A 23,460-nucleotide genomic window follows, 5' to 3' on the forward strand; every position below is an offset into this window, starting at 1 on the left:
GATTATTTCCAGATAAGAAATTCTGTCCAAAACCTAAACTCATTAATTTTCAGCAAAGAGAATCAAGGATAATTTTTATCCTCAATCATTGTAAGGGGAAATGCCCATTTCACAGAAAGTGGAATTGGAATTAAAGATGGGGATGCCTTCATGTTTAGTAGTTACACCCAGGACTTATAAATGGCTTCAATTATCTCTCATCTGAACCAGAGCACCAAGACTGAATGACCAAGTTCCCCAGTAGCCTCATGGTCCCTAAGAAAACTTGTTATCACTTGGTCCACAACCGGACAAAAGTCTTATCCAAGTTCCAAGCAGTATCTAAGAGCACTTTAAAATTTGATTAGAATAAACTCAGGAATCTAAGAATCACAAAAGCCTGATTCGCTTGATTAATTTTTTCTGCGTGAGAATTAAGGCATCGATCGAGGAGTCCAGGCGCGTAGTGCCTGGCCAAGTGGTCGTGGCATGCACTGAGTGGCATGGTCCAACAGAGTGAAACAATGTGGACTGTGAGTCTTAACTTTTTGTTCTTCACAAGATAATCTTGTTTACTCTCTCAAAGCATTTTATTGGCCTGCTGTCTCTTGGAAGGATGATGAAAGAATTCACTGTAGTTGGAGGAAAAGCTCAGCGTCATACAGTGTACCAACAAGAACAAAAAGACAGTTAGCCACGTGTCAACGACCCATTTGCACCTCGGTAATCATGGTCACACTAATCCAAGTAGCCTTATTTATTAATCTGCATGTTGGAGAGGGAAGCAATTGATATACTCTTAAAAAGCATAAAAGCACAGTGAAAAAACCTTTATTATTCTAATCACATTGATTGGAGTGTATGCATAGAATAAGCATAAGCCCACAGATTAGGACGTGGAGCATATTATGGCACATCTCCTTTGTGGTGATATAGCTCCACTAATCTTTTGCTTAAGAGAATAGAGAAGTGAGTAATGGTGGTGTAAATACTATATTCTCAGCACATTCTTGTAGATATTCCTAGTGTTCTGAAAGAAGTTTATGGTTGATGATATGAAACCCTGTTTTTAATTGTGTGAAAAGGAAAGCCACCATAATCAAAAGTTGGTAGACAACTACCTGAATCTCAAAAAAGTAAAAAAGTATGATCACATGATGCAAAATGGTCACCAAAGTGTCCAACTCTTTAGGTTATCTGTACTTTTAGTGCATATAGCACTATTCTTACTGGTAAAGAAATCAAAATAAACCTCACCATTTTCACTTTACAGGGAAAAGAAAAAGCAATATTGGAATTATAAAAGTAACCTTTCCTTTTCAGGACATCAGCATGCCCCCTCATATGATTGTGAAATGACATGTATCATGTTTCATTAATGGATGTGGTTTACCTAATAAATTTTCTAAAACTAACTGATTTGCTGTATGATTTCTTAGGAGAGATGGGCACCCTTGTTTCAATTGAACAGTCACTGGAATTATGGGATATGGAAGTTGAAAAAATGATAAGGAAATGGGTAATATCATCGGGCTGAGGTATTGGGAATTGGATTGGACAAGAAACTTGAAGTTCTTGGCTGAAAAATAACATTGTAGGGTTGCACCATCTTCACTATCCAGTATAGGATCTGATACCCTACAAAAGCCACCCATCATCTTTGCTAATGATTTTTTATGCTAAATTAGTGATCCGGTGGCTACCAACATCATCTGAAGAACAAGCCATAAACGTGCGTTTGAGAGTTACAAAAGAATGCAAGGATAATTTGAGAAAAGGGTTCTCAAATTTGCACATGTTAATGCCTTATAAGTGGCATGATTTAAAGATTTTACCAAGGGCATATATCTTATGCAACCTTTATTAGAAGTGAATCTATGATTAAATCTAGATCCTAAAAATGCTTGTAAGCATGGACATTTTTGGTATTACAGAAAATATGAAGGAGATTTCAGGAAAATTTTGGTTTATTTTTCCACATTGCTACCAACCTCTTGCATCTTAAACTTTTTTTTATATTTACACCGAGAAACCACCCCAGGATCAAAGACGTAGTTATGTTGGCTTTGCCTGTCGTACTTACAATCACTGTCCTGACAGCATAAAACTTTGTGGGCTTACCCCTTGCGCCTTGTGATATAAATTTTTATTTCTTAGAGAGAGTGTGTGTGGCGAGCTAGCCCACCTGGGGCTTTGGGCTGCATGTAAGTCTGTCAACGGGTTCGGTATCCGACCTATCAGGACACTAGAACTCGAATAATTTGCAAGCAACCAGGTTCATGTCTGAGTTATTTAGAATATCAAATAAAAGTCCAATAGAGTAGATAACTGGTAGTTGGAGTGAGTTTATGCATTTGGAAAGGTGACAGCTGCTAATTCTTGGATTTGGCAGCTATCACCTACAGGAGGTAGTAACCAAATCTAAGATTTGATGCAAACACAAGTGGAATACATTTTCACTTTCTTTTTTAAGTGCATAAATTCTCATTCCATTTAACCAGTTTTCAAACATCCACTACCAAGGGGGTTGACCTGCCCTGAAGGGATTTGGCATAGTGGGATGGGACCTAAGCAGCTAAGCAGGTAGTCTAAGTTCAAATCTCATAAGTGTCACCCCTTGCACAAGCTGAAGCATGGTGACTCTCTAGGGGAAAAGGGTAAGCCCACTAAGTTTTACACTGTCAGGACTGAGTCCGTAAGTACTGCAGGCAAAAACAGCCCAGCTAGGTCTCTAATCTTAGGGTGGTTTCATGTAAATATTAAAAAAATGAGGTTTGACCTTCACCAAATACATAAATTCCCACCCCAGCCATCAGTTCCCATTATATAAAGCATATCTAGCATACATATATATATATATATATATATACTTAAAAATATACAAAATACTCAAATAAGTCGGGGTCAGGTTGGATATCTAGAAAAAATATAACTCAAGCCCGTCTCACATATTACGCAGACAAGATTCAAATGATTTCTAATAATGTTTGAACCAGTATTTTTATGCTCATATGAGTATTCAAATTCAAATCTAGTTAGGTAACGGACACTAACCTGACCCATTGACATCCCTAAGTGCATCATAGGTGTAGGCTCTAAGAGGCAAACTGAGCCACAAGATTCAGCAGATTAGTTTAGTCCTAGTGGGAGATATAGAATTCTAACCCCCTAAACTACTCAAACACCACCAACCGGCCCCTTATGTGAGCCAGCTATTAGGGTTAGACAAAACTGGGATGCAAATGAATCGGATCCAAGATGAAAGTTTTGCAAATTTTTAATGTTTCGCGTCTGATCGGATCTTACTCTCCCATGTATTTAGTTGTTCATGATCCGAACAGTTTAAATTTCTAGTGGTGAGTAGTAGCTCAACGGGTTGAGTACGTGCCCAAATAACAAGGTCTTGGGTTCGTTTTTTATTTTTGTCATGAAAACAAAATCCCAAAACCATATTCATATAATTTTAGAAGATTACTGGAGTGGATACTTTTTATGCTCATACCTAAGAATTCGGGTTTAGATCAAGTTGACTACCTGATACAAATCCAACCCATTGAAGTACTATCTCATGTGGGCAATGTACTTCGCCCAGAGCCTCGATAGGACCAATGTACTTGAAGCACACGCTTGTGTCATAATTGTCTAGATTCTTGACAGTGAGACTCTTGCAGAATTGCCGAGTCTATACGGCAAAACCTGACTCAGTCCCTGTCCAACCCTGTCATTTGATTCCACAAACATCATAGTAGGCTTGGGGGTATTTCTGGATTACACATGGAGGTAAACACCATCAAAACTAAATCCCAGGCTAACAGCTATCAAAATGTCTTTTTTTACTTCCAATTTGTCCACACTCCCACACACCATCATTTTCTTCGAATATTTAAAGGAGACCAACCTGTATATTTTCTCACATTTAATTGCTTATTTGCATGCACCACATTAGTATACGCATAACGGGCAGCCAGAAAAGGAAACCCATTTGGCCTTTTTTTATTATTTAAACACTGCTCTCTGTGTTTGATGGCAATCTCTCTCTCTCTCTCTCTCTCTCTCTCTCTCTCTCTCTCTCACACACACACACACACACACGCTCACACACAAAGATGTGCTTCTAGGCATGCTAGGGGATTTTGGGGTTTCTGTTCAAAATAGTATTGAGGGAGATATCTGGATCACTGTAATTTGCCTCTGGTATTGATCTACTTCCTTGTTTTTGCTCTTCTTGATCATTTTGATGGTGGTTGTTGTTTGTGGATGTGATGAACTTGATTGTTTGTTCTTTTCTCCAAATTTAAGTTGTGGGTTGTTGTTGGTTTTTTAGATGAGCATCTGGTTGGCAATGAAAAAATTGTTTTTTTTTTTTTTTGCGTGGGGTGGGATTTTGATCACTATGCCCTTGATGTGATGACGGCGCTTTTTGTGGTCCTGAGGTCTGTGTTGGTTGAAGCGTTTCATCAAATAGTTGGTGTGTGCATATGTGTAGATAATTTTGCTATTTTCTACCCCAACATCTGACTTTCTTTATTCGCATATCAATTCTGTTGCTTTTAAATCCTCAGCCTCATGAGGAGATTAAGAGAGAGCTTTTTTGCACTGCTTGTTTTTATTTGTATGTATGGACATCCAATAGTAGGTTTTTGATGGTTGCATGTTGTTGTTTGTATGTTTGTGATGTGTGTTTTTTTATTTTGAGTGCTGTTTTAGGTACTTCATAAGAGTTTCTGTAAAATCTTGCCTTCATATTGCGTGCATTTGTTTTTATTGGAATAATTTCTGATGTTTATGTATTCGTTTGTGCCTTGTAAATATGATGGTTTCAGTTTGAACATGGTCATGGTCTTTGTAATTTTTGACAATGTAAAGATGACTGGGAAACCAGAGGAGGAACAGAAGGGGAATCCTACGATGGAATCTGGAATTGATCTCCCTATGCACAGGTACAACATGAGGAGAGACGGTCATCAGGTGTTCATTAACATGGAGTCTGTGAATGGCCCTGAAGGCTCGTGTTCTTCAAGAACCAGACAGAGGCGCGGCATTGTAAACAATGCAGGATCCGATGAAACTGTAGGTCAGCACCTAGTTAGTTCTAACATGGAGGAAAACACTATAGACTCTAGTTTTGAACCTCAGGATGCAGATTACTCCTACTTTCCTTTGCTTAGCAATGAACTCGCGCTTTTGATCCTTGCCAGGGTTCCTAGATTTGAATATCGAAAACTTAGTTGTATAAACAAGCGATATTTAGCTTTGGTGAAAAGTGGGGAATTGTTCCAGATACGAAGAGAGGTCGGGGTTAGTGAAGCTTCAGTTATAATGTTAGCAAGTGGACAGCATCACTGGTGGGAACACTTTCCAAGTTCTGGGCTTTGGAGGCAGCTCCCAGATTTGCCTTGTGAACTATCCTTTAAACTTGGAGACAAGGAATCACTCTGTGTTGGTTATCATCTTCTTATTTCTGGTTGTGAGAATGATGTTATGTCCATATGGAGATATGAGTTGCTCACAAACAGTTGGCATAAGGGTCCATCCATGAGAACTCCACGATGCTTATTTGCGTCTGCAAACTGTGGAGATGTTGCATGTGTTGCTGGTGGGGTTGCAAATAAGATGACCTTGAATTCGGCTGAACAATATGATCCTATAAGCAAATCCTGGCAGCCTCTACCCAGCATGAAAAAGAAGAGGCAACGTTGTTCTGGGTGTTTCATGGACAATAAGTTTTACGTAATTGGTGGTATGAGTGAAGATGACTGTCTCACCTGCGGGGAATTCTATGACAGAGAGAAGAAAACATGGTATTTGATTCCTGAAATGGTCAATGGTATGTCCAATTCTGTTTCTCAGTCTCCCCCACTTGTCGCAGTCGTGGACAATCAGTTGTATGCACTTGAAACCACATCAAACCGGCTGAAAGTTTACTTGAAGGGGAGTAATTCATGGAAAGACCTGGGCATGGTCCCTGTGAGAGCAAATGACAATAGGGGATGGGGAGTCGCCTTCAAATCATGGGGTGATAGACTGCTCATCCTTGGCGCAGCTTGGGATGTTGGAGATAATCACGGTCAAGGCCTATCAATTTTTACTTGCCGGCCTGATCCAAATGCAAGAGTTTGTCAATGGAATTTTCTTGGGAGGACGAATAACTCCATGGGTCCATTTGTATTCAACTGTGCCATTATGGTAGTATAATTTTAGCCACAAGGTATTCAAGCTTCGATGAAGCTGTTTGAATAAAAGCTTAGTATACATGGAAATTGCCTCCAAAGAAGGAAAGAAAACCTATGGCATAAGGATCATATCATCAAGAAGCCTGAAGCATGTCTATCTTCTTGTCCACCCTGTAGTTGAAATTGGTCTTCTGTTCTATTCCCAAAATCTTAGAATCTGTCCTTATTTTATCAGTGTGTCTGTAAAAGCATTTGTTTGTAGCCACCCCTGGTTTGGCCATTGCAATTTATGGTACTAAAGATAAAAGAGAAACAAACGTGCCTGCTATGTTGCAATTTCTCCTGTATGTGAACTTTCTGATTATTTATTGAAATGTATACAATGGCAGGTTTCGCTTTCTTATTATATTCTAGCTATGAAGGACATCCCTTTTATCAACTGATGCCTCTCTCTGAATTCAACAAAGGCAACATGCCTACATAGCTGGAGCCTTTGTCACAAGGGTACTCCAATTTGCTATGGTATCATGCTCTCTTTTATACTATTCTTAGTTTAAATTCACACAGGAACGGTGTGTCTTGTCCATTTTATTGTGTCCTTGTAACATAGGTGGTGCTTACATTCATGCTTGATGTTGTGCATGCCTTATACAGGAAATGATGCAATTATAAAACTGTAAAGAGGAAACCAAGTTTGATTTTTTCTTTGACCAGAAATTGTTTCTCCTCCTGAATTGCATAAGCAGGGTAACTCCTGCTCCACTGTGGAGCGTTGTCAAGAACCCATCTTCTTTTATTCCAACAGTAAAGGATGTTTCTGTTCCTTCACCAAAATAGATGGCCTTAGCGTGGAACTGCCAACATAAACGTTTCAATTCTAATGGATCAAATACATATCCAGAAAAAAATAAAATCAAACAAATAAATTTCTGTCCACTAACTATTACCTTTTGTGTGACTGGGAGATACTAAGCAGCTCAAACTGAATTCATAATATCAATTATGTCGTGAGTTTTAAAGGGAGTAAGCAGGTACAAAGTTGAATTACTTGGAGCTAAATTTGCAGATGAAAACCACTCCTACTGAAGCCTTATTGTGCTAAAGTTCTACCTCTAACTCCGGTCTGACCTGGTCTGCTAATACTTAGATCTACCCCAGTGAGTCTGATTGGGCTTGTTCAGATCAGGTACTCAAGCCTTAGTCAAAGTTTAACCTGAGATCTAACACAATTCAACCTTTTATTACTGTTTTACATGGTTGGGGAAGCAAAATAAAGTCCAACTGACAAAAGCAGACTTGGGTCCACTCAGCCAGACCAAGATTTTCTAGACCCCTGGCCTATATTCCCCGTCTCTCTCAAGATGGGATCAGGGCCTTGACAAACTAGGGTCCAACCCTTATCAGCTAGCCCTAGCTGGGGTAAGGAGACCTTAAAAAGAGCAACCTTCACTCCATCTGCTGGTGTGTACGGTCCCTCAGTCCGCAAAAGGCCCTATACAAATTCCCTGTATGGGGTTGCATAGGATATGGTTAGATGCATGATATCTTCATTCCTAGTGGTGTCAGGACTCAGGATATGGTTAGATCCAAAACCAGTTTTCCCATGCAGAGATCTTGCAGAAGAGAATAGTCCACCAACTCATGATCCACAAGAATACACTTAGGTAGCTCCCCACACCTACCCCTACAATTGTCAAGCTCACACAAATTATTCAATAGTTTGTGAATTTATGATCTGAAAATAATTGATTTTGCCACTCACACACATCTTTTCTGGTACATAATCCATCATGTGTTTATTGTTGACATCTTTTGCAGGATATTTTTGGAGTTTGAGAAAGAAAGCAAACCCTAAAATTTCTACTGTTTTCCTTGCGTTTAATGAATCACAAATGGAGCTTGTAGCTACCAATATTTGCTATTGCATTGGAGTAAAATTTAAGAGTGCTCTGTGGCCAAGTTCATGAAAATTTTGAGGTTCTCTCTGTTGAATTCATACATACATCAGAGATGCCACCTTTTTTTTTTCGTTTATTACTCGAAGAGACCTTACCCTGGTGCGGAGACACAGTCACCGTCCTGGCGGCATAAAACTCCAAGATTAGGACCCTTGCGCCCAGAGCCTATGCTGCACATTGGCTTGCGCAAAGCACCCACAGGAATCGAACCCCAACTGCTAGTGAGACAGCCTTAGCCTGTTCCAACGATGCTAACCCATTTGGGGCCAGAGATGCTAACTTTTGACAAGCTTTTTTTTAAAGCGAAACCAAATCAAGGTCAGATTTGATTGAGTCCCATCTGAAGCCCAACCAGTTGTGGGCACTCTGGGTGAAACAAATTCAGTGAAGCGGAATAGGGACCCAATTCATTGTTGATTGGTCCAGGTCCAAGGTAGGTGTTCTTGAATGGTGGGGCCTAGATGCCTTTGGAAAAACGGTTTCTAACATTCTACCAATACTTTTATCTAGTCTACCAAAGAAAAACTTGCTTCTGCCTCAAAGGGGTTTGGCGTACTGGGATGAGACTTAGGCCACTAGGCAGGTGGTCTAGGTTCAAATCTCATGGGCATCACCCCTTGCGCAAGTCAAAGTGTGGCGACTCTATGAAGGGAATGGATAAGCTCATGGAGTTTTACGCTGCCAGGACGGCAACCGTAAGTATGGCAGGCAAAGTCAGTGCAGCTAGGTCTCTGATCCTGAGAGTTCTCTATGTAAATATTAAAAGAAAAAAAGAAAAACTCGCTCGTACCCAACACCCCCCCCCCCCCCCATTAATACCGTTATCCTTCATGAGTACTTAAAGCACCCTGACTTTGCAAGATAGCAGCCTTTGTTTTTTATATTTGTAGAGGGAAAACCATGGTTTTAGTGGTGGGGTTCAAGAGAAATTGGTGTTATATGACCCATTTCAAGCAGTTAAATACTTAAAAAGTACCGGTGCCCTCTTTGACCATCATAAAGGGCTCGCTGCTTTGACCTTAAACTTTTGGGTTTTCGCTGAAGAGCACGCAACCCCTGCATTTCCATTAGGGCTGTCAATGGTTGGGTTTGAGCCAAACCGGACCCGGACCAAACCCTATAGGGTCAGGGTTAGATGATAAATAAGAAGGTCCAATTAGAATATAGATGGGATCCAAAGGGTCCCATTAATATATGGAGCTGGGTATGGTTCGTGAAATTTCATATCGGACTTAGGCTCGACCAGAGTTCTGATCAAGATCCACAAATTTTCAATGTAAAAAACATTTAAAATATATATATTATTTTACCATGTATGATTCATGTAATGTATGGTTTCTCTTATGACGGGTCCTATTCATCCCAAGTTTGGACCCAGAACCCTCATCTCAAATTAGGTTTGGGTCGGGTTCCACCTGAATTTGAACCAAACTCGACCCGTTGACACCATTAATTTTCATGGGGGCCCACCATCGTGATGAAAACCCAAGAACTCATTTTTAACATCCTACCCGCCCTAAAGGGGTTTGGCATAGTGGGATTAAGGGTCTCAACGGGTTGGGTTTGGTTCGGACCCAGTTGAAACTAGACTTGGACCAAATTTTCAGGTATGGTATCGAATCCAGACCTGAGTCTGATCAGGTCCACTATAAGAAAAATCATACCTGGACCCGATAAGAACTACATGAACCAAACTATACTTGGGTCTTAAGCAAACTCGGGTCGGGTCCAGGTCTAGTATAAAAATTCACAAACTATACCCGGGTTCATGTATTAATCAGACCTTTAGATCAGGACCAGGGTCTTAATCGGGTCTTCTTATTTATCCCTATAGGGTTTGGTTTGGGTCAGGTACAGGTAAACCAGGACAGTTGACACCCTAAGTGGGATGGAACCTAGGCCGCTAGGCAGGTGTTCTTGGTTCAAATCTCATGGGCATCCCCTTGCACAAGCGGAAGGGTGGAGACTTCCTAGGGGTAAGGGTTAAGCCCACGGAGTTCAACACTGTCAAGACAGCCAGGGGCGTAGCTAGGGGGAGGCAGGACTGGGCCCAAACAGTTAATTTTTTTTTTTTTTAAAGCCCAGTCCTAGCCCTGCCCTGATTCCATATGAAATAGATTTTTATCCATTTTTTAGCCCAGCCCTGACTGCAGCAAATAGTTTGATTTGTCCATATGAAATAGATTTTTATTAATAATTGTATTTTTATTTTATCTCAAATTTTTTTTCCAGGGGCGCTGCACCCGAACCCCCGACTATCACACAAATAAATTTTTTTTGCTACACCCCTGTTTGCCCCCCCTCCCCCCTCACATGAATCCTAGCTACGCCCCTGAAGACAGCGATCATAAGTACGGCAGGCAAAGCCACGACAGCTAGGTCTCTGATCCCGAGGGAGGTTTCTCGGTGTAAATATCAAAAAACATCCTACCCCCCTTTTCTTCGGTACTACTTGGTGTGGGTGGGGTGGACTTGTGGTCCACGAAAGGGAGCTCTGGCTGCAAGGCACACAAACGTGCCCTAAAGCAAGGGATGAACACCTCAAGCATCGAATTCTTGATGTCCTTCAACTTGAACGAACTCACCTAGCCTTGTGTGCCAAACCATTGTAGGCAGACACCAGTCACCTTATCATCATCATCATCATCATACGTCCTAATCACAGTTAGCAACAAAGTGAAAGGCAAATGTTGTGAAAGAATGAACGCATGATTAAAAGATGGTTTTACCTTAGAAAGGCAGATGAAAGAAAATGCGTGTGATCAAAGCAAGTTAGGCACCGGCCACCTTACCATCATCATACCTCTAACCACAATAATCATACTGTTTGTTTATTTGCTTCTATCTTGACAGTCGAATTTTGAATTCAGGTGTGTGATCCAGGGCCTCAAGGAGGGTTCACGAAGTGGGGGTGGGCCTTAGCTGCTAGACGGGCAGTCAAGGTTCGATTTTCATAGGTGTTGCCCTTCTATGCAAGTCAACGCGTAGCATAGGCTTCATCGTCAGAAGTCATAGCATTGGAGTTTTATGCTGTCGGCATGATGACTGTAGGTATGGCAGGCTGAGCAAGTGTGAGCAGTGTGTGTGTGTGTGTGTGTGGGGGGGGGGGGGGGGGGCATTTCTCCAGTCCTTCAACCGTTGTCGCCTTCCGTCGTTAGAGGAATGAGAGGATAAAATGAGAGCTCACGCTGCTCGTTAGACTAAAGAGAGGAGAAAATGAGAACTCACACTGTCCGTTAGAAGGAGAGATTTGAGAAAGAGATTTACTTTAGGGTTATATATATATATAAGGGTATAATAATAATTTCTTTAACAAGGGTCAGGGACCCGGAGGGAGCAAGAGTAAGTTCATCCCTGCAATGGTTTTGATTTTAACCTCCATTCCCCGTTTCATGTCCTCCATCCCCAGTCCATTCTTCATTTCATGTCCTCCATCCCTCGTCCAAATAGAGTGAGGCGGGGCGGGGTCTCGTTTCTCCCTGGTCCACTGCCATCCCTCGGCCCAACCGGTCCCGAACATAACCCGTGGCCCATTCTATATGAAAAGCAAAAAATCAACTGCGACCAACCCCATCTAACCTTTTACTCAATATCTATCAAATAGTAGACAATCATAAATGCGCATCAAAGTGGGCATTGGACAGGGATGCAAACGGGTAGGATCCAGAACAGCTACATACATGGAGGAGCTGGATCCGAAATAGCCAAATACATGGAAGAGCTGGATCTCAAACAGCCAAAAATTTCAAAAACTCCATCCTGGATCCGAGCCATTTGCATCCCTTGGGTCAAAATAGTCGAGTCGATGTTATTTGGGACACCTACCCAGAACCTGGCCCAACAAGACAGGGGCCCAACCTGGTCCCCACAATGAACAGGGCAACCTCACGAACCGAGTGGGACCTTTTTGATCGGGTAAACCGTTTCATAAGCAATATTTTATCTTCCATTAATTACACGGGGAAAACACACCCAGGATTGAATGACCTGATTGCACTGGTCTTAATCTTCCATACCTACAATTAAGGTTGTAACAGGTTGGACCCTGCTTAAATGGGTGGATCCAAACCTGGATTCAACTAAATGATGTGGGTATCATATGCAGATTCAGGTCTAATCAGATCTTTCATATAAAAAACATACCTGAATCCGATAAGAATTACATAAACCAGATCTGGTCCAAACTCAGTAAAATAAAAAGAAATTAAAAGTTTTTTATATTGAAAAATTACGGATCTTAATTGAAACTCAAGTAGGACCCAGACTTGCTATAAATTTTCATAAACCATACCCAATCCATTTAATTATCAGACTCATGGGTCCAACCCGAATAGATAATCGGACCGCTTTCTTTATAACCAAACCCTAAGTTCATAGGATCCAGTACGGGTCGGGATTGGGTCATACTTGAAACCCCTAACTACAGTCATTGTCCTAGCGGCATAAAAGCTTGCCCCGCAGAAAAAAGATAAAGGTGCAACCTGATTGCACCCTCTTGGCATGCCGCAGAACTTGATCACCCTCCATCTTGAAGATAAAGTCTGTCAATTGTGGGGCTCAAGAAATGATAGAAGGCAATCGGATGCAGCCAAATGTTTGGTTGCATTTAAAATGTGATTTAAAATCTCATGCAAATGAGAGAATGAATCCCATTGGCAAAACCAACCAAACATGTGATTTGAAATCTTATATTCTCATATATATATATACACAACAAAACAAAATGACTTCAAATCACATTTATATCCAAATCAGATGAGGTAAATCTCATAATCTCATATATACACAGCCGAACATGTGATTTGAAGTCACAAAAATGACTTCAAATCACACTTATATACAAATCAGATGAGGTGCACATTGCACCTGATCCTCCCTCGGCACCACCTAACATAAGAGACTACCAACTCGAGTAAGGATGTACTTTTTATTAAAACAAACCATAATTTGATCCAAGGGGGATGGCGCCAGACTGTTTGACGAGCAGCGTAGGTAGGTTCCAATTCCATGTGCATCATAAGCCAAAGCTTGGCGACCCACTGAGATCAAAGGGTAAGCCCTTCAAATTTTACAGCGACAGGCCAGCGACCACTAGGTTTCTGAGCCTGAAGGAGTTTCTCCCACTGAAAAAAAACCCATAATTTTGAGTAGAAGCCGTTCTTTGTATAGCCTAAAAATCCATTTAATCATACAGATCCTTTTTTTATGACAAAATTTCCCCCAGACGCAGGCAATTTCCGGTGAAGTCACCCACGCCATAACAGAGCGAGAGCACCATCGAAAGTACCAGCATACCAGGTGAGGATAAAAACAGAGACGAATGGGTCGGATCCTCCCCCTAAGACCACTACCACTAGGGAGAAGCGACCCAGGCATGTAGATCTTGACCATCGAGTTGTTTCAACCATCCAAGCCTTTGATTGGACGGCCAAGATGGGATCACAATAGCACCCACCAATTTTCCGCAGAATAACTTGAACTCATTCACATGTTCTATTTCAACTTTTTATGATCGAATAAAACATGCAATTCAACATCAACCTAGAAAAGCATCTGATAAAAAAAAGATAATAAGAAAATTCAAACAAAACGTGAAATATATCAGTACCACCAAAAGAAAACTTGCAACAGGTGTTGTATGATCCCAGTGGTCTCCGGTACACAGAAATGATGTTCCGAGAAAACACAAAACACATCAAAAAGCAAGAAAGAAGGGCAATAACCCAAAAATAAGAACTCATATGGAGAGAATTTCCATAATCCATAATTGATAAAAACTACGGCTCCCCACTACCGCTCATAACCTCTTCAAGAGGAGGCTCCACTACGAATTACTTGGCTTTTCTTGGTCTTCCTAGGTGCAACCTGTGTTTCAGCCTGCAGATAAACCCCGCAAAAAAATGTGTTAGAATGAAAGAAAATTTATGGCTAGTGCTTAAATACAAAAAACAAAGGAAATTCTAGACTCAACATGGTTGAATTATATGGTCAGCGTAACGCATGTTTAACAAGACAAGAAGATGTTCCAAAATCTATACAGATACTTCCACAGTAACCCTATACACAAAAGAAGTTAAAAGCTACATTAGTTTTAGTTTTACATCATCTCGGAGTTCTCCTTAGCATCCGGTTCAATAGAATATAATACTTGTATCAAATTAGATTTCTCAATGAAACTCAGGAGGCACAACAACCGAAATTGCTTGGCAGTAAGAGAAGGTAGTTGCCAAAGAGAGCACGGATTCAGTAAAGAAAAACATTCACCCCTAAACCACAATCAACCAAAGATTTAAAGTAAAATACTGAAACACAACCATAAATTTGCGAAGCTTTCCTAAAAGAGAGAGGATACTAATATATTACAGTACAAACATCAAAACAAAAACAATCAAAGACCCATGAAAGCTAACAATCCCAGCAATTCATCACAGGTTGAACACGAAAAGTTCACATGGGTAGGAGAATTGCACAAAGAGATCCATACTATAGCTACATTCAAGATAAAACTTCATCATTCTTTCCAGATTTGACATGATAAAAGGCAACCTTGACCCAGAATTGCAAAATAAGGTTAATTGCACTCTTCCAAATTGAAATCAAACATAACACACTTTTTTCTAAAAGAATGAAGCAATTTGTTTGGGGCCGACTATGAGGCATCACAGAGGCACGGAGAAATTGCAGATGTATGGTATTGCTAAACTTCAAGACAATCCTCGCCGTTTGTATATGATGATTTTGCTCTGCTAGCTGGCTAGAAGGTTTTGTATGTTGACTACACAGAAAGAGAATCCAACTATTCCAAGCCTTCAAAACAAAACTGTCATTCTTTCCATTTTCAAATATGCTAACCCACAACCATAATTCAGCACTGCAAAAGACTTCAAATTGAAATCAATGCAACTAATTTTTATTCTAAAATAATGTAGCAAATTCTTCGAGGCCGACTATGAAGGATCACAAAGGCACGGAGAAATTGCAGTATGTATATGATTGTCAGCCTTCAAGACAAACCTCCGCCATTTGTCTACAACGGTTTTGCTCTGCTAACTGGCTAAAAGATTTTGTAAAACCAGGACTACAAGGTCAAACAGAAGATGTATAAAAGCTCCAGAAATTAAAAGATAATAACACTAAGTTAATATAATACAAATAAAAAAATAGTAACTTGAGTGGGGCCTAAAAAAGAAGCATCAAAGGAGTGAAGATTCATATAAGAAAAATTACTGCCAGCCTTTGAGACCAAACTTGACCATTTCAATAGCAAAATTCTGCTTATACAGTTGGACCAATTTACTCTGTCCATATGTGCATGTTTCTATAAAGCTCCAGCAAAACGGTTATTCATGTCATTCATGTCGCACGAAATACACATTTGATAAGCACACGCAAAGAACACATGATCCTTACAATGCATGATTTGAATAAGAAAGAAATGCAACTGGAAAATTACCTCTTTCTTAACTGGTGCCTCTTTCTCTGACAAAATCAACTCAATATGACAAGGTGAGGACATGTAAGCTGTGCGAAAATGATATTGTTAACACATCCATCTACACACAGTAATAGTGTAATACCAAATAGACAGGTAAATAATGCCTCGAACAATGAGATACGAACTTACGGTTTATTCGTCCATGCGCACGATACGTCCGTCTTCTCTGCTTTTGGGCCTGGTTAACTTGGATATGAGATATATATAGTGTATCGACATCCAAACCTTTCACCTGAATAAAAACATTCCAAACAATATTGAGGGACACAAATATAAACAAGGATGAAAAGAAATAATGACAGAAAACATACATCTGCATTGCTCTCAGCACTTTTCAGCAAGTTCAAGATAAACTTGGCAGATTTTAGGGGCCAACGTCCTTGCCCATTGGAATGGCGAACCTTTGCTTGAGCTGTTCGCCCAACACCACCGCAATAACGCCTGAATGGAATAGCTTGTTTATGGGCAATAACATCCTCAAGGTACCTCTTGGCCTTGGCCAATGGCAGCTTCCTTATCGCAAAGGCTGTTTCACGGGTATTCTGAGGGGACAAAAGGGTATGTGTGTAATTCAAACAACTTAATATGCTAGAAATAAAAATACAAGCACACAAGAACCACATACTCAAAAGGATAGAACTACAAATTGTGACCTAAACACCATAGAATCACTGATTGTATGTAAACATAAATTGCATAAAAAACTGTTAATATGATAAGATTGCCTCATTACAGGAAACAATCTTGCTGTAAGTATCAAGAAGTTCATAATTCACAATTCATGAGAAAATGCACTAAATGGAACCAGTACTTAAAAAATCCATATAAATATTAAAGACACACAATTTGAAAAATATGCAGTATTCATAACAAAAAACTTATAATGACAGCAGAAATTTTCAAAAATAAAATTTAACATTTCAATTTAGAATACATATAAGACATGAACACATTGCATAGGGTGTGTTTGAATCGAGTATGTGCATGGACAGGAAGCACTGGAATGTCCACGCACATCCACAAACAGGATAGGGACACACTCACTGTCCTGCCCTGTCCACATGCCCCAAAAAATGTTTTTTGTTTTTTTTCGAGTGTCCATTCTCGGCTGTTCCATGGGGGGCACGGAACAGAGGCAGATGTCAAATAACCATCCGCAGAATGCACCAATATTGTGTCCCGAGTTTGCATGAGCGTGCAGACACACATGGCCCCAGTGCATTGGTGCATCCCGCGGAAGGGTGCGGACAGCAATTCAAATGTGGCCATAAATCACAGAACAGAACTCACAGTAGGAAGAAAATAGATGGAATCAGAACAATCAATATCGTCAAGGCTTGAAGCCACATCTGCCCCAAAAGATGGTAAATTTAAAGCTAACCACATCATTGGCCAACTCAAGAAGCAGCAAGTTGTCTCACGCACGAGGCACATGCATGTCAACACAGACATGCACAAAGAAACACAACAAATATTGCTGTACCAAGTGTCAGTTATTCAATTGCTTAGAAGAGTATTAAGCATGAATGGGCAGAGACAGGAACAGCTTCTAGAGAACCAAATAAGATATGTATAGTATCGTAACAAATCGTAAATTTTGAAAAAAAAAATCTAAAAAATCAGAAAAAATAGCAAAAATTCTAAAAATTCATAACACATGAAACAATGATGAAATGCACAAAATGCAACCATAAAATCACATATTACATATCAAAACAATTATGTGCTATGAATGGCATGCATAAGACATAAAACATTAAATAATCAAGATAATATGCTATAAATAACAATCTCACAAGAAAAATGCAAACTATGAAATAATATGCATATTAAATAACAAATCTAAGATAATAAGTCACAAGATTTATAATAATGTGTTTAGATAAAAAAAACATATTTTTAAATGCTTAAAAATTTCACACAGCTAATTTTTTTAAAATTTCAAACAAAAATGAATTAGATAACATCAATCATTGAGTATCATTAACATCATCTTTTTTCTTGGAAAAAAATCTCTCTAGATCACTCACTCTTAAGCTCATTAGGGATGAATATGAACTAGCCCCAAGGGGCCTTATATGTTTTAAAAAAAATTGAAATAAAGTGCATTTAAACTGCATTTATAGTGTATCTTAAGATACGCCCAGTATCATATCCTATGTCACATGGGTGCGGGCGCGGGCGCGGGTGCAGGTGCGGGTGCGGGTGAAGGGATTCGGCACTTCCAAAAAACCCGGGTGCGGGGGTGTGGCAGGGGCAAAAATGTAATATATATATATATATATATATATATACACACACACACACACCGTAGATTCCCCCAGCGTGGGTTGGGGTCCAGGTGTTTGTTTGAAGACTTGTTACCCATGTTCTGCTTGTTGTGTACTTTGGCGCAACGGGACAAAATTGATGAACCGAAAGGATTGGCAATCTGATCGACCCAGCATGCTGCGTTCAGCTGACTGTCATGATTCAATCATGTCTGAAATTCCCTGGTCTTCACGAAAAAAAATATTAGCAAAGGTTTGAATTTTGGTTTTAATTTCCAACGCTGCGAATTAATTGTTTGGAGGCAGGAATAGCATGGGAATCTGGGATGCCAACAAAGCTCATCAGATGTTGTGGACACAAGTGCCCCTTTATAAAACAAGATCTGCAGCAGAAAGCAGCTGTCAGCAGATTTTTTTTTTTTCAAAATTCCGCAGCCCATTTCGTAGGGCAATTTTTTTTAAAAAAAATCCAAAAAAATGGACCGAAATGACCCCGGGTGCGGTCAACGCACCTGGTGCCGCACCCACGTCGAGTCGCGTCGACGCGGGTGCGGCACCCTGCTAGCCGAATCCCTGTGACATAGATCATATCGTAAGATACAGGGGCATGTCGTAAGATACAGGGGCGTATCGTAAGATACAGGGGCGTATCGTAAGATACAGGGGCGTATCGTAAGATACAGGGGCGTATCGTAAGATACAGGGGCGTATCGTAAGATACACACCCATATCTCATATCAGAATACCCCATAGTAATAATACATATTGTACCATATACCGTCCGATATGTACAACATTTGCAATGTTGATGATCAGTGTAGAGCAGCTTTTTAAAATCCTAGTAAGGCTTATGATAGACATTGAATAAATTAACTAAACAATATGGAACCCGTGAAATATCATGACTAATTTAACTGGATGGCATCTACGTTTCTCACGTTGGGTTAAGCATTATAAAATAAATCTTATATGTGAAATCTAACAACATGCACATAACAGTTTCATTAACAGAAGTTCAAAACTTGTAGAATGAGCCCATTCCACTGACAAAAGATGTGGCACTTCCAAGTGCACACCAAACATGTTACTGAGAAAAATCTTAAGAGAACAAATGCACCGTTATAAATGGAACTCAATGCAACTGACATATATACCAAAACTAAATTGCTAGAATCTCAAACAAGACGAAGAAGAAGATGATGATGGTGATAACAAATAACAACTAATGTTAATCCAAGTACTGAATTAACATTAATACATTTTTTCAAAAAACACGAACATATAAAACCCTAAATATGGAACTCAATGCAACTGACATATATACCAAAACTAAATTGCTAGAATCTCAAACAAGACGAGGAAGAATATGATGATGGTGATAACAAATAACAACTAATGTTAATCCAAGTACTGAATTAACATTAATACATTTTTTCAAAAACCACAAACATATAAAACCCTAAATATGGAGGTATGAGTAGCCAAGATCCTAATGTAGAGAACAAACCACATTAAAGATCTCTCAACGGTGCCCTTGTGTAAAGCAATTGAAATATTGATATTCAATTGATCCATAAATATCAACTAATAAAATTACACAAGTCCAATAACATCACAATACAAGGAATGTAATTTTTAATTATTCTTGCATCAAAACATAACACCTACATGTTTTCTCAACCTTGAAAGGACCAGAAACAAAACATGTCTCAGCAATCATACTACAAGTATGAGACATAATAGTACTCATAAGTATTCGATAGATTATAACAATCTAACATCATGAAACACATAAACCGCATGGAGCACTAAGAAACAATAGCACAAGGTTTCATGAGTAACATGAAAAAACATCATCTTTGTTGCATCATTTTTTGAACCTTTTGTCACAGGTAGTACCTACAATCGTTCACCCAATAACAACGCACTCTCTGTCCCTGAAGCTTACGAGAGACCAGTTAACTGAGACACAACAAGCCCCTGCTTTTCTCCTTCAGGTTTGGTACCAATTATCAACAAATTCAACGCAACCAATAAATTAAAAGAAATAGCCATCCAATCCTTACGTATATAGATTCAATAAAAATACTATTTAAATTTTAATTGTGTAAATATTTTCTAGGCATAACATACAATCCATAAATCCAAACAGTATCATTGTGATAATGGATTATACGCAGGCATGCCAAAAAAAAAACAATTAGCAGACGTGTGTGCATCAGGTCAGAGCAGGCTCTAACGGATTACCGTCAGAGCTCACCCTGATGCCGTTCATTTCATCAGCATTCAAAATGCCATGGATGGACACCGTATCTCTTTGATTGGTCCCACATTATTTAGAACTGTTGATGCCTTGGATGAACGGCATCTAGAGTTTGCAAAATGTACAGCTGGAAACATAGGTTCATCTGGATGTCATTGCATCATGGTAATCCATCAGAGCCACTCTGACCCAATACTCACTACCAAGAATAACATTCTCTTCATAAACATGCAATCTACAACTAGAACCAAGAAAACCATAATTCAGACTCGATGAATTTCCGATCATATCAAAAGAGTCGCTCAACCCACATTTAACACAAAAACGAGGCATAAACCAACCCGAGAAAACCCCTTTTTTTCTTCCTAACTCTCAAGCATTTAACCCTACAGTAAAGTCTAGAAATGCCACAACCAACATCAACATCAGAACCAAACCAACAAGACACAAGAACACCCAAAGTCAGGTAATCAACCCCACAAATGCATACATACACGATTTTCTAAATTAAAAAACCAAGTCCAAGACCCAAAAACATCCAGACCTCACATAAACAATGAATGATTCGTAGCCGCAACTATGCCAATTTGACTATACCTTGAAGTGAACCCGAAGATCCGAACCCCTTGCCTTGCATGCTGAAACAAACCCCAAAAAATCCACATCAACATCACGACAAACAAAACATTCAGAGAAAACCCTAGGGCTGTCGACAGAATGAAGGATCGGAAACTCACATTTGGTAGGGTTATCGGGTTCCCTCGAATACTTCACCTGGCACATAAAATCAGCAAAATAAGAGAGAGAGTGTGCGAATCGAGAGAGAGAGAGAGAGAGAGAGAGAGAGTCTCACCATTTTAGTTGCAGATCGAGCGACGCCGTCTCTTGCTCGGTAGAGGAAAAAACCCTAATAGGGTTTCCGCTTTTATAGGGAAAAATTTTCTGCTTATCCCCTCAGAAATTTGGGATATTTTCCCAACGCTCCTTCCTAACTTTTTCTTTTCTGCTTAAGCTGTCAATGGGTCGGGTTTGACCCAGTTGACCCAGACCATACCCGAGCCGTACCAAACCCTATAGGATCAGGATTGATAAACTAGGAGGTCCAATTGAAATCCAGGTATGATATGTTGAAATTTCATACCAGACTTGGGCAGGACCCAAGTTCCTATTAACATCTGCACTTTTTCAAAGTAAACGAGATAAAAAAAATTATTTTAAGGAGTATGGTCTGGTTCTGGTTCACGTGATCCTTATAGGATTCATGTATGGTTTCTCTTATGGTTGGACAGATTGAACCAGGTCTGGACCCATTATCAGCATCTCAAATCAGATCTGGGTTTAGTTTCACCTGGATCTGAACCAGACCTGACCCGTTGTAACATTAACATGTTATATAGAGAGAAGGCGAGAGTAGCAAACGGATCAGATGTGGCCCAGATCATGACTGATCCAAATTTGAACCAAAGTTTTTGTAAACGGGAACCCAATCTGAGCCTGAAATAGGCTCGTTGGAGTAAGTTCGGATTTGAATATGAATTTTATATGGTTCTTGAAAACATGTTGAAATCTTGCATTTTACATGTGAAACATGCAAATGGATTGGATCCGAAGGCCAACTTTAATATGGATTGACAGCTTTACTGATCTGAATCTGAGTTTCAATTCCAAAATAAGCCTAACCATGTAATCCAATCGGAAAAGACATATGAATTATATGTTAAGATCAGTATCCTAAAAAATGTATTGGATTTGAATCAGAGATCCAATCCATTTCCACCCATGGACCCCTGGTTGGACCTAGGTCATGTGAAATGCATCAAGCTTGAGCTGGGTCTGAAGTATCCAGATTGGGTCCCTGCATTGAGGGACTTTAGAAAATCCAGAACCGCTGATCCGGGTTCAAATTGCCCTCATCGCGGTCACTAGCCTAATTGAGTAACTGCTCACCATTTTTTTTGAATTTATAACCTGAAGAAACCTTGTCGCGCTGGCTTGCCATACCTATGGTCGTCGTGCTGGCAGCGTAAAACTCTGAGGCTAGAAACCCTGGTCTTGAGGCCTAGGTTACCCATTGGCTTGTGTAGAGGGGTGACACCCATCATAATGGAACATTGACTGCCCTTTTAGCAACCAAGGCCCCACCCCACTATGCCAACCCCCCCTTGGGGGCATCTGCTCACCATTTGCTCATGATTTGTTATGGTAACCTGGTGGGGACTGGTGCGATTACATTTGGATATCCAGGTTTGGACACCCAAATGGGTCTACATACAAGTGCTTGGTGGGTCCTGTTCAGTGTGATTAAATGAGCTTAATGGACCCGCTGGTCAGGTGACTGCTGGTTTTTAGTCAAGGTTCATTAAGGGTACGTTTGATGCACCGTCCTGCGTATTGTATGGAACAAAAATCACAAAAAGCTTACTTTTTTTTTTAACAAACGTGGGACGCGAGACAAAAGCGCGGAACGCCGTTCGCCCCGTCGATTATCTAGTGTTTTTTTTTGTTCCACATACCCCCTTGTTACAAAAATAACAAGACGGGCAGTGTCACGGGCCTATTTCCTTCAATGGGCCAGCGCGGCGCGACGGTCCTTCCTTACCGCCGCAAGCCTACTCGTCAGCTCGCTTGCCGGTCGCGGAAGCTTATGATCAGAGTGCAAGAGAGCAAGAGAGAATAGAGGGAGAGAAGTTGCAATCACAAGAAGCAATCACAACGAGGGTGAACAAAAGAAAGCTCAACGCATTTGATTCATTCACAATTTTGCCCGCAGGCTATTACAGTTCAAGTATACGGGCTGCCCCTTCGGGGTATTAATTCACCTGAACCGGGCAGCTTACATCAGACTCAACAAAAGCAAAACAGACTCTAAGCGCAACTATACACTGTAAGTCGCAAGGGAACATGCTCCCCCCTTCAAATCATGCGTCGTCCTCGGCGCCATCTGTTTCGTGGTAAGCCCTGACTTCAGCCGGGTAGCGGCTGTTCATTCGAAATGCAGGCTCCCACGTTGGTTCCGCTGTTTCCTCCCACTGCACCAAGTATTTCTTCGCTTGCCCCAAGTAGTTGACCTTGTGGCGAAGGATCTGACTGAGGTGCTTCTCGGCCCGTTGTGCTGCCGGGGCCCTCTGCATGATGGGAGCGCGTTGCGGCACATTGCGTTCCGGGTATCCATCATCTGGATGGAACTGCTTGAGGTTGCACACGTGAAACACGGGGTGCACCTTGAAGTCTGGGGGCAACTCCAGCTTATAGGCTAGCTTGCCCACCTTCTTTGTGATGGTGAAGGGTCCCTCATACTTTCTGAGTAGTCCGCGGTGCCGCC

The 23,460-nt window shown here is 40.4% G+C and overlaps 2 protein-coding genes and 3 non-coding genes across 5 annotated transcripts; 1 reads left to right on the forward strand and 4 right to left on the reverse strand.

Annotated features, from left to right (window-relative positions):
* Positions 1-4,074: 4,074 nt before the first annotated feature.
* LOC149833370 (F-box/kelch-repeat protein At3g27150-like) lies at positions 4,075-6,520 on the forward strand. The gene is made up of 2 exons (XM_090012819.1): positions 4,075-4,173; positions 4,803-6,520. Exons 1-2 carry the CDS (start codon positions 4,100-4,102, stop codon positions 6,172-6,174), a joined length of 1,446 nt encoding a protein of 481 aa, XP_089868945.1. The 5' UTR covers positions 4,075-4,099; the 3' UTR covers positions 6,175-6,520.
* A 7,119-nt stretch (positions 6,521-13,639) lies between these two features.
* LOC149833371 (large ribosomal subunit protein uL22-like) lies at positions 13,640-20,921 on the reverse strand. Its single transcript, XM_090015088.1, has 6 exons — positions 20,876-20,921; positions 20,736-20,776; positions 15,917-16,147; positions 15,735-15,837; positions 15,564-15,631; positions 13,640-13,987 (listed from the first exon to the last, which is right to left on the reverse strand). Exons 1-6 carry the CDS (start codon positions 20,919-20,921, stop codon positions 13,919-13,921), a joined length of 558 nt encoding a protein of 185 aa, XP_089871214.1. The 3' UTR covers positions 13,640-13,918.
* LOC149833372 (small nucleolar RNA snoR86) lies at positions 14,735-14,854 on the reverse strand. The gene has a single exon (XR_016433504.1). It is a non-coding gene; the product is annotated as a small nucleolar RNA snoR86 (small nucleolar RNA).
* On the reverse strand, positions 15,033-15,154 carry LOC149833373 (small nucleolar RNA snoR86). Its single transcript, XR_016433499.1, has one exon. It is a non-coding gene; the product is annotated as a small nucleolar RNA snoR86 (small nucleolar RNA).
* LOC149833374 (small nucleolar RNA snoR74) lies at positions 19,733-19,865 on the reverse strand. Its single transcript, XR_016433447.1, has one exon. It is a non-coding gene; the product is annotated as a small nucleolar RNA snoR74 (small nucleolar RNA).
* Positions 20,922-23,460: the final 2,539 nt, after the last annotated feature.

The sequence above is a fragment of the Nuphar pumila genome, chromosome 7, assembly GCF_984573655.1.
Source record: "Nuphar pumila chromosome 7, dmNupPumi1.hap1.1, whole genome shotgun sequence".
NCBI lineage: Eukaryota > Viridiplantae > Streptophyta > Magnoliopsida > Nymphaeales > Nymphaeaceae > Nuphar > Nuphar pumila.

Coding starts and splice junctions, on each gene's coding strand:
- LOC149833371 (XM_090015088.1), bottom strand. CDS start 20,921: ATGTGCCAGGTGAAGTATTCGAGGGAACCCGATAACCCTACCAAAT. Junction 16,148..20,735: donor ATCTTCGGGTTCACTTCAAG/GTATAGTCAAAT, acceptor TTGTCCCCTCAG/AATACCCGTGAAACAGCCTT. Junction 15,838..15,916: donor GTGCTGAGAGCAATGCAGAT/GTATGTTTTCTG, acceptor GTTTTTATTCAG/GTGAAAGGTTTGGATGTCGA.
- LOC149833370 (XM_090012819.1), top strand. CDS start 4,100: ATGCTAGGGGATTTTGGGGTTTCTGTTCAAAATAGTATTGAGGGAGAT. Junction 4,174..4,802: donor ATCACTGTAATTTGCCTCTG/GTATTGATCTAC, acceptor TGATGGTTTCAG/TTTGAACATGGTCATGGTCT.